Raw genomic sequence first — 14,801 nt, 5'->3', positions numbered from 1 at the left:
AAAGTTAACAGATTCCATAAGCAGCTTTATTTCAAGTAGTCTTACTGGTGATGTGTCATTCCCTTTGGGTTCTGTATCTCTGAAACAAAAGTCACTAAGGGTTGACTCTGATTTTCTTAGTAAGCTCCAGTAGTACTGGTTTTGTTTTACATACTAGTAGACAACAGCAGCACCAACTTGCTCATAAAGATGCAGGTATCATCTGCACAGACACTATAGTGTCTCTGGAAGAACGTTTAGGAGCACTAAATGACCTCTCACATAGAACTGTTCCAAAACCATGGCAGGTAACTTCAATGCTCTGGTTTCATAACTCTCTTCCACCCATTTTTATCTATCCACTCCAGTTCACAAAGCATCTGTCTATACTACAATAGTCTAGTTGCATTAGACTAAATCTACAGCAAATTACATCAATAAGAGGGCATTAAAACCATAAGGAACACATGGAGCAGCAGGAAAAGCATCCATATATTTGTGTTTAATTGCTATCAGTGGACTTGAGAAAAAGATGAATTTTTAGAAACTCTAATATATACTTCTGGCTTCCACAATGTCTCCTAGCAGTTCCACAATTAATCTACATGGTACATATCCTACTTCCTTTTCACTCCACCTGACCCAATTTTGTGCTGAGAAAAACAAGACAGATGAAGTTATACAAAACCAAATGCAGTTTCTCCTCCTCCGTATCAGGTCATGGGTGGAGAGGCAGGCACCAGCAGGTAAGAGCTTCAGCAGAGGACAAATATTTGCCTTTCCCCTACCACACACATTCTCCTCTGCTGCTACCATTTCCAGAGCACTTCACCATCTCATACCTACTGCCAAAAATCTAGAGTTGGTTACCACATTGAGACCATGACTAGGACTAAGCATGCCAGAGTAGCACAAGAAGAGATTATCAGCAAGGGATAAAGTTTCCCTTCTTCCCAGAAAGCCACACTTGGATAACAAAAGCAACTTCCCAGAGTAGGGCTTCTCACGATTCTCAGTCCCCTCGCACTCTGTTCAAGCTTGTCCTTTTATGACTACTTACAGCAACTATACTTCAACTTTAATAGAGATAACAATGCATTTATTTTATTGTATACTAGAAGTACAAATGAATAAACTGTTTCTTCAATGCAAACAGTAAGTGTGTTCATTATTTGGTCTGCATACACATAACAGAAGGACAAACACAAGTCCTCTGTCCCTTTCAGATTTTTCCTGACCAGAAATAAACTTTTTCCATGTTTTTAACTTTAAACAAAGAACTAATGAGGGGGGGTGGGTGGGAGGGAGAAGTTAGAAACCACTCTTTGCAGGTATCAAGATCCCTGTTGGTGGCTGCGTGATTCAGTAAAAGAAAGGAGAAAGCCATGACAGAAAAAGTTAAGCCCCAGGATTATCTAATACCATTCAATTAAGACAAATAAAAATTATGGCTCTTTGAAGTATAACTACACACAAAATAAAAGAATAATCCAGGCAGGAGTCCCACACCTAAACTATTTATCTGTAAGAAACTAACACATGAAAATGTCTTCAATATTTTTACATACTTTGGATACATTTCAGTCATGTTTTGACTGTAAGGATTAAAAGAGAGGTTTATTAAAATGAACTTTCAGATTATATCAAGAACAGAAAGAGAGATTAAAGGCAGGTGCTTAATCCAAAGTATTATATTTTTTAAAACTAAATTACATCAGCTTTTAAAATAATACTGCCTTAGCAGTAAATTATTTCTGCTGATATTCTATGTACAAACCTAAATTAGCTGATCTTTTGGCAAGCCGTAAAAGGACATTAAAGTCAGTTTACACTGCTACATGAAATTGAAAAGCATCATGGTGCTGCAACTTAGTTCTCAAGAAGGCTCTGCTTTGGGACAGCAACATCTGAACACTGCCACTGCTCACTTCCCAGAGCTCTCAAAATCTGCAACAATTAAATCATGATTTACAAAACTAGAAGCCCTACAGCTTCTTCAAAAAACTCTAAGTTTCTTCATCCCAACTCTCTCTGACATATGTCAGAAGTGGAGCAATTACAATGGTTTCAAAAACAGCCCTATCTCAGACTCAGTCAGTCATATTAAGAGTTTCAACATGTGGAAATACACAAGAATGTATCATTTCAGTGCAGGCTTCCAAAAAGAATTGGACTATTCCTGCTAGCAAGACCTTTTTTAAAAAAACCTTCAGGAGCAGAATTGTTTGAATGAAAACATTCTAAACAACTACTTCCCAGCATGCTTTCCACTTCCAATCTCACATGCTGAAGTCAAGCCTATTAACCTAGTGTTTTCACTTGAATCAGTTTTACTATTGCATTGTTTCTTTTACAATGGAGAAACTAAAGTTTCAAAGTTAAACGCCACGATTGCTACTTCTGATTTTGACTTCAAAACATACCTGGAATTACTGTCTCAATTCATTTCAGAGTATGAAAGAATCCTGCACCAAAGCCAACCCTTTGCAAATACTCTTCTGAGCATATGAAGTCATCCTTAATGGTTTTACAATGTGTAATCAAAATGATGTCTCTCCTGTGACTAACTGTCACAAGACCAAACTCATTTCTCTCAGTTCTCTAAAGGGGACCCCTATGAAGTAAAACAGCACCCCCTGACTTCAAGGATTTCTACAGTATCTCATATCCATGCTCATGTGCCTAGAAAGAAGTGCTTCCCATTCTTCAGTCAGCTTAAGCTCACTGAATTAGAAACATTCTTCCCTTATATCCACCCAGTTGCACTGATAGTCTCATAACTTATCTTGAAAAGCAATTTTGAATGCTCAGATTATAACAGAATCACTTTCAAAGGAGGGTTGTTTGAAAAGCCATAACATCTCATGGAAAACAGCTGTAGAGTTACAGAAAACCTTAGATTATCCCTGAAGAATGACCATTCTCCCTTTCAAGTCATACCACTCACTTTTTTATAAACTAATCATGAAACCTTTTCCTAGCTTCCAAATTTCACTGTATCGCAGGCTCACTTATTCTTAACTAAAGGTGGATTTCAGTTTTACCTTGAAATGCACTGTGATGCTCCAAGGAAGGGCTGTATTTGATGCATGGAGATCAAACAACAAACCAATTGGGTAATGCCTAAAAATGAAGAGATATTAAATGAACATAAGAGCTGGGGATTTAATTCCACTTGACAGTTAACATATTTGCATTTACATGAAAAAAAAAACAAGCTGTTTGACTCCTAAAATTAATATCCATCATTGCTCATTCAGAAAAGTTATACAGACAAACGAGTGATCTTCTGGCAGAATCAAGTCTGGAATTTGTACGTTCAATATCCAAACCAGAGGTCTCCAACCTGCACCTACAAAAAACTGCTAATTTTGCAACAACATAAGTGGCCTACAGCTGCTCTGTGGCACCTTTCAAAAACAGTATTTTTAGTTTAAAAGCTAGATAATGGTAGGAATCTGGTCTGGAAGAAAAGTATACGTGCTTTCAGATATTTAAACACCATGGGTTTATACCCCATCAACCCTTAACATCTCTTCCCTCCTACCTGCCTCAAGTCATTGTGGAGAGTAACTAGTATAAAGTGAAAAAATAACAGATCTGTGAAAGGGCTGAAAAGAGGACAGATAAGATGAACTCTATACCTTTACCATCAAATTAAGAAAAATGGGAGAGGAAAAAAAAAAAGATTGATTGCAGTTTTGTATTTCAGTGATATTCTGGATTAAAGGAGTTACCCAAAGAAGCTGCTTCCTCCAAATACTCACTTCTGTCTTACAGGTTTATCTCTTTTAAATCCATTAGGAGATAGAGCCTCAAGCTACTCAAGGAACACATACCACATACACAAAACTCCCAAAGGCACTCTAAAAAGTTTCTACCATCTTCTCACAAGCAGAAATTGTCAAGATTTTTGACAAAACCTCTTTTTTTTTGCATACAACATACCAAACTCCACTCTTGTAATTCAAATCTTAAGTAAGAGCCTTACTAGCTATTCATTCTACAAAGAGATAAGCACACTTAATTGTAAACTTACACTTAATTGTAAACTCAGTAGTTCCACTGAATTAAATGGGATTTATTACAGGATGTATAGCCAAGAAAGTTCAGAGAGCAGAAACTGAGAGCACTGCTCCAGAAGCACCTGTGCCAAGCCCATCTCCTGACCTGCTAAACTCTCACACAACAGTCCTCCAGCACCCTCTACAGGTGAGCCAACCCCAAAACTAAGACAAAGTCAAAGAATCTGTGATGTCACTTCACAACAGCAAAACAAAAAAACAAACCAGTACTACAGCTCTTTAACTTACATATTGCATGTGTAAGTTCTTAAAAGTACCTAAAATCATGTTTTCCTGACGAAATAATGAATACAGACAACAACAGATCCAGGTTTATCCTGATTCATTGTTAATGCTTAAGTTTTATGCCACAAAGACTTTTAATTACTAACTGCCTGCCATGTCTTGAGCACTTGAACAGGGATCCAGCAAGAGTTCCATGAAAAAGTGGTTTTCCAGGTGAGCTAAGTAACAGAAATCAGATTTTCTTTGATAACGAGATGAACACAAAGGATTTCAGTTACTTTGGCCTACCTCTGTATTTTCTACCCAGTGCAGATTACAAAATAAAGTTCATGTACTCAAGCCTTCCTCAGTAAAATGCTTATGCTTTGCACAGTTCATACATGGCTTTTATTTTGAGAGAGGCCAGTACTAAATTAATTTTGTTCCCTAGCAGAAGACATGAAATTAATGAAGACAGACCATGAGAGAAATAATTTTCTATTCAGAAGTGCAGCCTTGCATTAGGGGCAAAGTTCACACCAGGAGTGAAGCAATCCTGGGATATAAGACTTCAATTCCAGTTCTCACACATCAGCATTTAATCTCCAGCCAGTACAGGCCTGAAGTAATGCCTGTACACAATGCTGTGCTTCACTTGCTTTTGAGATACAGTTACCAGCATTTTTTAAGAATCTGGAAAAACAACAAAACAATAGTAAAGCTATTATTTGTGTTTCCTTCATAATAAACCCTGGTTTCTTAACCAGGACAGAGAATTAAGGGGGGCACAAAGAGAGAAGCTGAGAAGAGGACTTGTCAATCTGTATATGGAATTAAAAAAAATAAATAAATAAACCCATAACAACATTCCCTCACTCCAATCCTGAGTGTATCTACTTAGCCAGTCTTCCTTCATTAAAGATCCTGCTTCCAGTGGTACTGCAGCAATGCTGTTTCTGAAATTCTATTTGAAAAACAGGTGTTGAATAAATACAAATGCTTTCTAGAACTTAGAGTAACCAGGAGAATTAAAAAAACAATGAAATTTGAAAACCCAAGAGAGTCTCTGATTGTCCCCTCAAAAGAAAAATCAAACAGAACAACAGCTAAGCTTCATATCTGAAAACTTACAGAAAATACAGATCTATTTTTGGTTGAAGTAAAAAGCCTCTCTTTTTACAACTTCAGTGAAAACTTTACACATTTTCCTCCCATTATCTACCCAAGATTATGAACACACTGGGACAAACTTGGTGCTACTTGCTGTTGATTTAGACAGTATCCATGACTCAAGGTCCCTATGGCACACCAAGAAACCAATTACTGTTAAATTACAGATAATTTAAATAGATGTCTAAAGGTGGTTTTGCCAGCCAGACTGGAAAAAGTGAAAGCAGCTAGTTTTTTATGCTTTTCTGTTCACATATTTTCAAGGTTTACATCAGGCTGATCTCAAAGAAACAAAAGACTAGAAGAGATCTACTGCATTACCAAGTCTAAGAGGACTCCATGACATGATGCTTGCTAATCACAAGACAAGCCAGGTTGAAGAAACTAACAGTCACTGGTTGTTTTCTTCCCTATCATGACACAGGAAAGAGAGATATAAAATTTCTTCAGCATTCAAAAAACTAAACACTTTCCAAAGAGCTGCTGCTATCTATACAGAACTAGCAAACATTGCAGCTATCAAGGTTTTCTTTAAAACTCTTCATGGTGGAAACAGAAAGAAACACAAGGTGATGAACAGTATTTATGAGAACTAAGTAAATGAAACAATAGCAGCCTGATTCCTCAACCTCACAGGAAAAAAAAAAAAGACACTTTTAATAGACCACAAGACAGCACAAAAACAGAATCATGAGCAACCAGTTCAAGAAAGTTGAACTAATTGAATTCAAAAAGAGCCTGTGCATCAGTATTAGATTTTCTGTTTTACAGAACAAGGACACATCACACCAGTGAAAAGTGAAGGTCATGCACATGTTTTATTATCTTTAAGCATATATCCTACTTGTATTCAGACTCTAGAAATAATGTTTCCTATCTATGCTAATAGGCATCTTTTAAGAAGGTAGAACAAGTTAAAAAAAAAATTATTTGGTGATTATACTGCAAGAAAGAGTAAAGCCAAAAACCACAGGCATTTCATATTACAGGACCTAGAACAAAAACAACAGGTGCAGCACAACCTCTGCCTTATAAATATTGTGTATACATGCAGAATAAAAAATATGCTGTTTTTCCCAAACAACATGCTTTCTTACCCTCCTCTTTTTGCCATCTTTAAAATGCAATGGAGTGATTACTTCAGGAAAAGTGCCAACACTGTGTTGAGCTTCGTAACTCTCTACATGATGAATTAAGCAAAGGTTAAATACACTCACCATTTCAGTGGTGTGCCTTCATATTCAAACCATATTTCACTAACTTCCTCTTGTCTCATAACTTTCTGAAAGTGTTTCTTCACTTTGTCTGTCACCAGTGTCAAGTAGCTTATCCTTGGCAAAAGTAACTGAAAGAAAAAAATACAGAACCTTTAAGTATACATAAAATTCCTTAAATCAGTGAAAATCTGTAACAAGTATGCATTTTCATAACCAAAATTCAGACAGAGTTCTTCTCTCCCCCCCCCCATTTAAGGTAAGATATCTTTTAAGCAGGTTACTTATTAATGATCAATGAAAGGCTATAAAATTATGCACTCAGAAGAAGCAGAACAGCAGTACCCAATATATTAATATAAACAAAAATAGTAAAAAAAGAAGTTATTGATTCTTTCAATGTGGTGGGAGGAAGAAAAGTGGCATTTAATGGCTGCTATTCTGTATTTATGCAGGTGAAAGAATGAAGTTTTTAACCTTTTCATATTAACAGATAAGAACATGTTCTAACTTCTTCTTGAACATAAGAATTAACTGCATCAGCTATTTTTTAAAAATGGAAATGTCTACATTTTTTTTAAAAAAGCAGCAGCAGAAAACTAGCTGCTTAAGGGTTTGGCTTCCAAGTGTATTTTGTATTTTCAATAGCTGGCAATTTCCATTTTCTCTGCACTGGGTTTGCCAATTCAACATGTTAGTCAAGGCTACTGTGATCCTTCCACTGTTTAACCACTGCCCAGCTACTAAAATCAGAAGGAAAGCTCTCAATATCTTCTCAGTTGAACCAGCACATCATCTTACATTCTTTTTTTTGTATACCATCCTTTTTTCTCAAGTGTACTGTTAGGCACTATCCAAAATAGAATGCCATGTTATTTTTATTTTCACCCCTCCTTTTTTTTTATTAGAACAATAGATGGGACCACAGAATAAACAGGAGTAAATTAATTTTTTGCATATGTAGAGAAACATTTGTTTTGTGGTGTTCCTCATAACTAGTGCATCTTCTTAATATAGTTTCTTTATAGTATATGGATAAAGTTAGGCCTTAAGCAAATGTCTGTGGTACAAACATCCCCAAGCATGTAAGGATGCATTTTGCCTGACAGAAAACTTAGTATCTCCTGCAACATTCTTCCTGAATCTCTCCAACAATTAGACCACACTTTGACACATAAATGAGACCGTATTTTGGCCATGATACTAGAATTTATTTATAAAGATCAGATTCACAAAGATGAAGTATGGAAAGTAAATAAAGAGCAAGTTTTTTTGAACGAGAATGGATCTGTCTTTTAGATAATGCTGCGTCAGGTTATTAATCTGCATATACCTGTGAAACAACTTTCGGATTATGTAAAATTGCAAAAGACCAAGACTCACCACTAACCAAGTCAGTTAACACTTGATCTTTTGTGTAGCATTTGGTTTTCTTTTTTCCATCTGTTGCTCTTACTACCATCATCATATTGTTTCTACTTTCTCTCATATGAGTCTAATTCAGCAAGGTAATTCAACACAGCCTTCAGTTTTAAAATTTGTAATCTTAATAAACTTATAAACTTAGTATAATTGTAACGTACACACACAAGTGAGAACCTTTTGGTTCACCAGTGACTTGATTGACACTATCACCTTTTCCTTTAGTGACCTAATTCCACATACCTACACTGATGGTTCTCAAGAGAACATAGTCCAGGATATTCCAATCAAACCCAAACATTTTTTGTAATAATTCCATATTATTTCTGTGTGGTATTTGCAGTTATGTGAATGGTGGTATATTCTGACAGGAGACCCATCTGGATTGTTTCAAGGGCCAATTTTCAGCATCCTGCATGTGGCACAGCCATGCAGGAATTGCTAAATTGATTAAACCACTGATTGCAACACTGTTTGACATAACCCTTGAAACTGCAGAACTAATTTCCTCTGTAAACTACTTTATTTCAGGTCATAGTGTGGAAGAACAACACAGTTTCTATTTCAACACAATTATTGATCACAGACAATAACCCAATGGCATTTCACAGAACATGGCCAGCACTCCCAAGTGGCTTCTCTGGAGGACAAAACCCAACAGTTAATTAGGTTAACAGGGACTGCCTGTTCTTCAGAGATGCTGAGGATCTGCAGCACCTGCTGAACTCTTTTTTGGCTCCTCTAACTGCTTTTACCTTACTACACTCTTCCCCTTTCACAGGGGACATGAAAGGATGCAATTCCTACCACTTTTCTAGCTTTAACTAACCTTGAGATTTTCAAGTATACCAAATCTGTTAAGCCAGACCTTCAAAATATGATTTGAAGACATTTTCATGTTGTTACCCTTCTCCATCAGTTCTCTACACTCAGTGAAAGACACCAGTTGACACAAAACATTTTTACTCCAAAATCCTGTAATTTTTACATGTTACTACTGAGTATTTCCAGAGAAAAGGTACTAAAAAATATTTAGAAAAACAACCCCTTAATGTATTTAACTATATGGGGGTTGGGACTAGATGACATTTAAAAGTCCCTTCCAACCCAAACTATTCTAAAATATGCTGGGCTTTAGTCAATCTCTCTGACAGCAGAATTGCTTTGTTTTGTTTTTTTAATGGAGGCTTTTGTATGAAACTGGAATTCTACAGAGCAGTTCACCTTCTAGACTATTAGACTCACAAGCTTCTCCAACACTTCACCCATCTGGCAAGGAGCCTTCCTTGCAGGCAAAGCCACATTCACCAGAATGACACCTCTCCCACAAACACATCTGCTACTGACTACTAAACCAGCCCATGCAGGTCATCCGACAGCAATATTTCTAGATGCTGAAAATGAAAGGCCATGATTCAGTGATAACAGAGACATACTAATTCAAGTTTAGCTCATTCCACTAGGTCAGATCTGCCCAACTGCCTTATTTTCTTTTTTTTGGACCAACACCCTTATATCAGCTGACTTTGTGCTAAAGGATAGAATAATGCCATGAAAATCAAACACATCCAACAATGCAAGTAAAGTAACAACCTGAATGTAGGGCTGATAAATCACTACATAACACACTAAGACACAACTGCCCATCATAAATTAAATTACTTGCAGTGCTGCATGGGCAAGATGCAGAAAAGGTAGTATCAAAGTTTTTAATGAACAGATTGACTGCATACTCAGCATAGATTCACTAGTTATGATTTTAAATAGTGGATGAGAGAAAATACCTAATAGGAACGTGCATGATATAACATATAAGGAATTAAACAGAAGAGAATCCCAGTTTTTATTCAGGTTGTCTGGCAACTGACTCTGCCGTCCATTTTATGCCCTAGAAATGACAAGACTTAAAAGAAGATTCAAGGCCAAGCCAGTCAGTGGGTGAATTGCTTTTATGTGTCAAGACAAAGTAAGGATTCCTGAAATGCTAAGTGAGGCTGGGTGCCTTTCCCTCCAGCAACCAGTTGTGTAAGTTTTCTCCCACTTACTGTAAAATCAAAAAGCTGGTATAAACTCCCTCAAAGTAGCCAGAGTCCATGGTATAAAGCCAAGCAGATGTTTACGACCTGTTGGGATCAGACTGACCATTGCAAGAGCAATGAAGACAAGACAAACACATCACTCAGTCCTAACAGTTAAAAAAATACTATCTGAGAACATGAAAACGCCCTAAAATTTGTATTTGCATCTCAATTCTTAAGTCAGTGACTATACCCAATGTAGTTATTTAATCTTTTTAAAATAAGCAGACACTAGTTCTTGATTAAAAATGAGACAGAACAACAATCAGCTGTTTTCAATATGATTTCTAGTCCCAGCTTTGAAAGAAATGGTAAAAAAACAGGCACACAATTCACATATGCACGGCTGAAACCCAAGCAGCTACACAAAACTGCTAAGGGAAAAGAACAAACAAGTAAGGTTGAGAGTTCTCCCTCTTAAGAAAACAAAAAGCTCCCGAATACATCAGGAGACAGAATTAACCCTACTAGGTTAGAACATGCCACCCCCAAAATCACACAAACTGCAACAACCTCATTTTGCATTTCTGTATTTAATGGTAATAATCAGGAATGCTTTCCATAGAGATTAAATGAAATGCAAGAATTGTCTAATGCCCATGTTAAATGCATCATCTATCTTCATGAAAAAAATAGTACCTCTCCAGCCATCTCAGTGGGTTTTGTTGCAGAACAAAACACCATTTTACAGGCAAAACATGATGATGACAGAAACATTCTAGATTACACAGCACCTGAACTAGTTTGATCACTAATGCATCCAGGATGAAGAAACAAAGCACCCCAACCTGCAGTGGCTTCATGTTGCTCACTATTACAGACATCTGGCCAGAACAACTCTTCTGACACTGAGAAAGCTTAAGAGTGGCCCAGCAGAGGGTCCCTTGGGCAGTATCATTCCAAGACTGCCTTCTGCTGTCATTCTGGCATTTTTACACCTGATGAATGTCAGCAATGAGCACTCTGCTTCCTGTACATTTTATTTTTAACTATAGAGCTACACTGGAAATGGATATATCAAGTTTCTTTTCTTTCCAGTGTAACTCTGAAACACAGACCTTCCTGGCTTGATTAGAAAAAGAAAGAGGAAAGTGCCTTACCTGAGCTGCTTACTCTTAATGTCCATCCTCTTTCCAAAAAGACAGACAAGCTCATTTTAAATTAGCTCTGTCAGCCCTACCCATTGCCACAGTGCAATACATGCATGTATTACATACACTCCTGTGCCAAGACTCCTAACACAACAGGGTCTCCAGCCTCTCAACAAACTGAAATTCATCACACAGATTCTGGGTTGTGTTTCTACCCCCTCACTCTCCAGATCTATGTCTTCCTCCATCTTCACAAAGCAAGTTCCTCAGAGCAGAAGCTTTTTCCCCCTCTCAACATAACAATGCTATTATCTCCTTCCAATGCCACCTTCCCATTTATGAAAGGGAGCCTGGAATAGAGAGTTTACATCTATATTAACGTACTGAGGTGTGATAAGAAGTGTAAAGCTGAACAGCCTGTGTCACAGGCCAGGAACGTTCACACTACATTCACTTTTCTAATTCATTTTTTGGGGATTTTCATGTTTTTTACCTCAATTTCACTCCAGTTTGATCCCATACACTAAATGCCTGTTGGCAGCTGAAGCACATCATCTGCTTCACCTTCCCTTGAAAGGGATTCAGCCTGTGGGCTCCAGGACTGCTGTGAGATGCAAACCTGGGCACAGAAGTGGAAAGGATGGAGACTTGCTTCAAAAAAATGCACCCCAGCTCTGAACAAAAACATGAATCAGATGCACACTGAAACCATGAGAACCCAACCATGATCTAAAACCTTGATTGCTATTCTACCTTTTCCTATTATAAACCCTTCAAGAAGAAAAGCTCCAACACAGCCTGAAAAGGACAAAGCTAAAATTTTAGAATTGTGATCTATGAATAACCAGATTTTGCAGAAATACAAAATTAAGCCTTGAGAATTTCTGTGCACACTTTAAGCAGAGTAAATAAAAGAAAATCTACCAGCTTAAAACTATCTCCTTGACTCAGAAATCTGGCCACACCACAAAGATAATGTGGTTTCAGGGTTTCCATGCTGAAAAACCCAAACTGCATGTCTCTATACTTCAACTCATACCTTTCATGCAACTCTTATATGATACACACATATTATATTTTAATCATATATATACATGTATATTAAAATATATAAAATTTAAAGTCTGAGACTCCCAGACAGCTCAAATGTAGCTGGCAATCCATCAGCCACAGAAAAGTCCTCCTGATCAACCAGTGGTGAAACTAAGTGACAGAAAGATGAGAACTGTTGTCACTGAACAAAAAGCATTAATGCTTTTTTTTAGGTTACAAAAGCCCACTGAACATGTGTGAATCAGAAACTGGTCACATACAGATGCTATTCAATACAGAAGGAAAAAACCTTTCTATCCAGAAATATTCCTAAAAGAAGTAGAAGGGGATACAACAAGGAGTTCAGACTCACATAAAGACTCAGCACAAGATCTTCCTCCCACGTGCTTGTTACATTTTCAATTTAAGTTTCATTGAATCAGCTCACATTCTCTATCAGTCAAGTGTCTGCTAGGTGCTGAAACACTGCTAAGCATACTACAAATAAATGTCACTATTATAGAGGGCCCTTCTAGATTACAACCCATATAGATCCCTCACCCTTGTTTTTATCATCAGCTTGCAACCCAGCCTAGGCACTGTAAGACATGATAGCTGGTTTTCCTACATCTGAGCTTGATCTCTCAAGGCTGCTTGCATTTAAGAAAACTAGCAGAAAAAGTCTAGAAATAGAAACACTAGAGACAGAGTTCATGATGAGTTTGTGTTACATGGGTGACTGCTTCTGGTGTTTGAGATTGCACAAAGCTCTGACTGAAGGTAACATACAAGTTCTCTCTATTCTTCTGGTCATTATCCAAGAACACACAAAATCACATTAAGTGCATGTAGAGCCTCTTCCTGTTACTCAATCACTTATCAACCCTTCATATACAGACTTTCTTAAGATCTTAGTTAACTGTGGTAAGTTTATCTCACTGGTGACACAGGCTTCAAGTTTTGAGCCCAAGGTGAAGAGAGATGATTCACAGAGCATGGTTATATGGTTTACTTGCAGAAGGTACCAGGGATAAGAAAACAGGGTTGTTGCTTTCTTTTTTTTCACAACATGATGAGAATGAAGGAAATAATCCTAACCAAGGCATCGGCCTCCCTGTGACTGCCTTCATTATACTCACATAGTAAGGTTCAGCTTCCCTTTCAGTTATCTCATCCTGATAGAGAGTGAAACAGGTTGGAATTCGTCCAAACCACACGTCTCGAAGCACATCTTTGTCATCTGTCATTCTTCCAAGGGGCAGTGAAAAACATGTAGATCAGCTTGTTTCCTCTGCTAGAACTGCAACACACACACACACACACACACACACACACACACACACACACACACACACACACACACACACCCCCCACCCCGCCAAGCCCCAGAGGAACAAGTCAGCAAGGCTGCAAGCGAAACACACTCGGTTAAAGGCTCTCCCGTAACCACGCTCCTGCCACCGAGATGAGCTAAGGCCTCCGAGGTCACGCTCCCCAGTCCGAACGAGCCCTTCCCACGCCTGCCTCACGCCGCAGCTGCGGGGCCAAAGGCACCTTTCCCGCCGGGCAGCCCCCCCGCCCCTCCCACACCCCCGGGGCCGCGGCGGGGACCACGGCGAGGGTGGGTTTGGGTGTGTGGGGGGGGGTTTGGGTGTGTGTGTGGGGGTTTCTCCTCAGCGGAGCCGCGGGCAGGCCCCGGGGGGGGGGGTGGTCACCGAGGAGGCCCCAGCCCGGGCCGCACCCATCGCCCACCGCCCCGCGGGGGCCCGGCCGGCCCCGAGGGGGTCCCAGTCCGTCCCGAGGTGAGGCGGCAGGGCAGGGCGGCAGCGGGGCGGAGGGGCAGGACCCGGGGAGGAGCGGCGGGGCCCCGGGGGGGGGGGGAGCGGCGGGGCCCGGGGCCGTTACCTCAGCCGGGACGCGCGCCCCGCCAGCGGCGCCGGGCGGAAGTTGCAGCGCGGCCCCGCCCCCCCCGCGCATGCGCGGTCCGCAGCGACGCTCCCGCCCGGCTCCTGGCAGAAGAGCCCCGCCCCTTCCCAAACGGCGCCGGAAGCCGGAAGCTGGAAGCCGGAAGCCGGCGGCGGCGGGAGGTTTGAGGCCTCTGGGCGGCCTAGTTGGTCGAAGAATCAACTGAGATCTTTCGAAACGATGAAACGCCTGAATTTATTGATAAAAAATGAAGAAGAAGCGGCAAGGGGAGGACCTGGGTTAAAAAACAGGGTTGTTGGTTTTTTTTTTTCCCTGCCGTGAACTCGTCCCGTTGCTTTGGAATTGACTTGTTTTTCATCTGAAGCTGCTTCGTCCTCAGAGACCGTTTAAGGATCTCTGCGGTTCCGTGTGTGATTCACAGGATAGGAACAGCTTTTAGGAGAACGGAGGGGGAAGAAAGGTGGTCTCCAGAAGAGGAAGAGGTTACATGCAACCCAAAGTGCAGCTCCTGCATCTTCAGAGGGGCTGAAATGAAAAGCATTGAATAATTTCGGGTTTGCATCAGTAACTGTTTTTGCTTCTTCGCTCTTCAAAAGATTT

At 39.6% G+C, this 14,801-nt stretch overlaps 1 protein-coding gene across 5 annotated transcripts in view; it reads right to left on the bottom strand.

Annotated features, from left to right (window-relative positions):
* Positions 1 to 14,240, bottom strand: part of ATG5 (autophagy related 5) — a 67,646-nt gene extending 53,406 nt beyond the window's left edge. For 3 of the 5 annotated variants that reach the window (XM_051613173.1, XM_051613175.1, XM_051613177.1), the window contains exons 1-4: positions 14,181 to 14,240; positions 13,415 to 13,575; positions 6,656 to 6,783; positions 3,024 to 3,102 (exon numbers count right to left, since the gene is read on the bottom strand). In XM_051613173.1, coding sequence (XP_051469133.1) covers positions 3,024 to 3,102; positions 6,656 to 6,783; positions 13,415 to 13,522 — 315 coding nt within the window. In that variant the 5' untranslated portion in view covers positions 13,523 to 13,575; positions 14,181 to 14,240. Of the gene's footprint in view, positions 1 to 3,023; positions 3,103 to 6,655; positions 6,784 to 13,414; positions 13,576 to 13,699; positions 13,717 to 14,180 lie in introns of those variants that run through there. The other 2 variants (XM_051613174.1, XM_051613178.1) reach the window with 2 other exon arrangements.
* Positions 14,241 to 14,801: the final 561 nt, after the last annotated feature.

The sequence above is a fragment of the Apus apus genome, chromosome 3, assembly GCF_020740795.1.
Source record: "Apus apus isolate bApuApu2 chromosome 3, bApuApu2.pri.cur, whole genome shotgun sequence".
Taxonomy (NCBI): domain Eukaryota; kingdom Metazoa; phylum Chordata; class Aves; order Apodiformes; family Apodidae; genus Apus; species Apus apus.
Note: the sequence above shows the minus strand (reverse complement) of the source record. Positions and strands in the feature narration are given on the sequence as shown.